The sequence below is a fragment of the Drosophila sulfurigaster genome, chromosome X (genome assembly GCF_023558435.1).
Source record: "Drosophila sulfurigaster albostrigata strain 15112-1811.04 chromosome X, ASM2355843v2, whole genome shotgun sequence".
Taxonomy (NCBI): domain Eukaryota; kingdom Metazoa; phylum Arthropoda; class Insecta; order Diptera; family Drosophilidae; genus Drosophila; species Drosophila sulfurigaster.
In genome coordinates this window covers 18,123,174-18,125,883 of record NC_084885.1, presented here as the reverse complement: position 1 = coordinate 18,125,883, position 2,710 = coordinate 18,123,174, and the positions used below count along the sequence as shown (strand labels likewise).

Sequence of the window (2,710 nt, the reverse complement as noted above, 5' to 3'; positions counted from 1 at the left end):
CAAAATATTTAATCATATTGTCCCCATACGAAAAGCACATTTTAAATATGATATTTAACATAAAGCAACGTCCTTAATAATATGAATTAACAGTTTAAATTGGTGTCAATGTTCAAAGATATACAAAAAAAACTCACACATATTACAATTCAAATTCCATATAAATGTCAAGCTGAAAATATTCAAATAAATTAATTGGAATCAGTTTAAATTGGTGTCAATGTTCAATATGAATAACAAAATATTACAATTCCAATTCCATATAAATGTCAAACACAAAAAACTGTTCAATAAATTGATTGAAATCAAAAAAAAAAAACACAATGGAGTTTTTTGTTATAAAAAATCAATTTTATTGCAGCTAGCATAAAAGTTATCTCAATCTTTTTTGACATAACTTGAAAAATATTCATAACAAACTCGCAGTACTTAAGGTGGCTCAACACTGCTCGACATTATCCATTATGAATTGTGAAAAATAGTTCTGGAAATTTATATTTAAAATTCAATGCAGTTTGTTTTATTATTTATCTTTAGTTTTATTGAAATGATTAACTCATTAATTTCAGTGTGAAATACTTTTTTGATCACCAACTTACATCTAATATAACTTTAAACGACTTTGGACTTTTAGCTGCTAAGACTTTTATAGGAAATATGTACATATATATATAAAGTATATATGTATATAGTGACATCACTTATGCATATTTTTACGTTAAAAAAAATGTATTAAAACTAGCATAAAAAACATTAAAAAAAAAAGGTGAAAAGGTAAGTAAGTAGAGTAAATCGTAGTCATGAAAATGGAAGAGCAGCGGACACATCACACGGCGCAAAGGAATAAGTATTTTGGAGAAATTTGGAGAAAGTTGATGCTTCACCATGGTCGCCAGACAACGAGACGTTGTTCCACCAACTCCGCCAGTTGGCGTTGCCTTTGCTGTCGCTTGCGCTCAAAGATCTGATGGCGTATCTTCAGGAGAATGCTATCTCTAGGCGCCGTCGCATTGCTGCTGCAGAAGTTGCTGCTGTTTTCCTCGCTGATGCTGGATGGCTGGCTGTTGTCGCAAGTATTCAACTGCTCCATGAGCAAGTCCATGTCATGCGTTGTGGTTGCTGTGGTTGCTCCGGTTGCTGTTGCTTGCAATTCACAAAGTGGCTGCTCTGCATCATCACCTGTCATCTGCTGCATTCTGAGACGCTGTCGCTGACGCTTAAGAGTTTCAAAGAGCGAGAGTTAGTTAAAAGTTCTACTCTGATTGAATAATTTCATTACTTTCTTGCGTGACGCATTCTCGGCGAGAAACTGATAAAGTTGCTGCAATTGCTGCTCGGCAATTGCATCCTCATTTGTGTCCTGTTGTTGCTCCTGTTGTTGTTGCTGTTGCCTCACCTCGAGCCGCTGCAATTGACGCTGCTTGATTGCTGCTTGCACCTTGCATTTGGTTGCCATGCTCAAATCCATATTGTTGCATTGCATTTGCCTCAGATGTTGCTGCTGCTGCTGTTGCTGTTGTTGACGCTGCTGTTTCAGTATTTTGTATATGACTCCCATAATAATCAGCGGCTTATTTTTTTTTGTTGTACTCCCGTCGAGCTGTGCGCAGTGACTGTTCAAAATTGTTGGCATACTCAGTGTCTTATATGAGCTCCAGAGCAAAAGACAGAGAGAGAGAGAGAGAGTGCGTGACTAAAAGAAGAGCGGGTGTGAGAACGCCAGCAACAGCAGCAGCAGCAGTCGGTGCATTTTTGGAAAATGTATACCAAAAAAAGAATGAATATAAAAATAAAAATAAAATATATATAAGTATATGTGTGTGTGTATGTGTGCCTGACACATTGCGCGCCAAACTTCAACTCCGTTATGCGCTGCATGCTATACGAGCCATTGGCTCAAGTGTAGCACTATTTTCCTCTTCGCTGCCGCTGCTCATTACAATGCCTTTGGCAACAACACATGTGGCACTCGCAATGCAGCTAATAATAGCACACACACACTCGTACACACACACACACACACACATACATGTCTGCAATACTTTCGCTGCATTAGCAACAGCGCATGTGGCCTCATCCCAGGCCTCATGTCCGCATGCTTGGCGCCCATTCCAATTATCGACTTCAACTGCTGAGCCCGCCTTTCACTGCATACTCTATCCACCCCAGGCGGTCCATCAACTCTGCCATGTGGCTTGTCAATTTCTCGCCTTAAAAATTTGTAATATATTTAAATGGCATTTTGGGGAGAACAATTTAATTATACAGATTTATCTACAATTATTTTGTAATTATCACTAAAAAGCGTTATGTATTATACATATATAAAAAGCAAAAGAATTTTTTTTAAAACACTCAACAATAAGAACAATATTATGTATAAGCAACAAGAGTTTAAGAAATTATAAATGTATAAAAAAAAAATAAAATAAATTGAAATGTGTGAGCGCACGTCCTCTTTATTTAATTCGTGAACATAGACAACCCGATATTTTTTTAGCATCGTAGTACGTATGTATATCTTAACAGTACTTAATTATATTATATTTATGTTAAAGTTATGTTAATGTTATTATTTCGGTAACCTTGCCATACTATAATGTATCCAGCACCGCCAGTCTTTTAAACATGTGATATACCTTACAAATAGCATTATTTGTATGTGATATAACATACCATAGCATTAATGTACTTTATCAAAAGAATCTTT

General features: G+C 36.1%; 1 protein-coding gene across 1 annotated transcript; it reads right to left on the bottom strand.

Moving 5' to 3' along the window:
• Positions 1-484: 484 nt before the first annotated feature.
• LOC133848218 (serum response factor homolog A) lies at positions 485-2,288 on the bottom strand. The gene is made up of 2 exons (XM_062283698.1): positions 1,280-2,288; positions 485-1,216 (listed from the first exon to the last, which is right to left on the bottom strand). Exons 1-2 carry the CDS (start codon positions 1,631-1,633, stop codon positions 881-883), a joined length of 690 nt encoding a protein of 229 aa, XP_062139682.1. The 5' UTR covers positions 1,634-2,288; the 3' UTR covers positions 485-880.
• Between the last annotated feature and the right edge of the window lie 422 nt (positions 2,289-2,710).

Coding starts and splice junctions, on each gene's coding strand:
- LOC133848218 (XM_062283698.1), bottom strand. CDS start 1,633: ATGCCAACAATTTTGAACAGTCACTGCGCACAGCTCGACGGGAGTACA. Junction 1,217..1,279: donor AGAATGCGTCACGCAAGAAA/GTAATGAAATTA, acceptor GAAACTCTTAAG/CGTCAGCGACAGCGTCTCAG.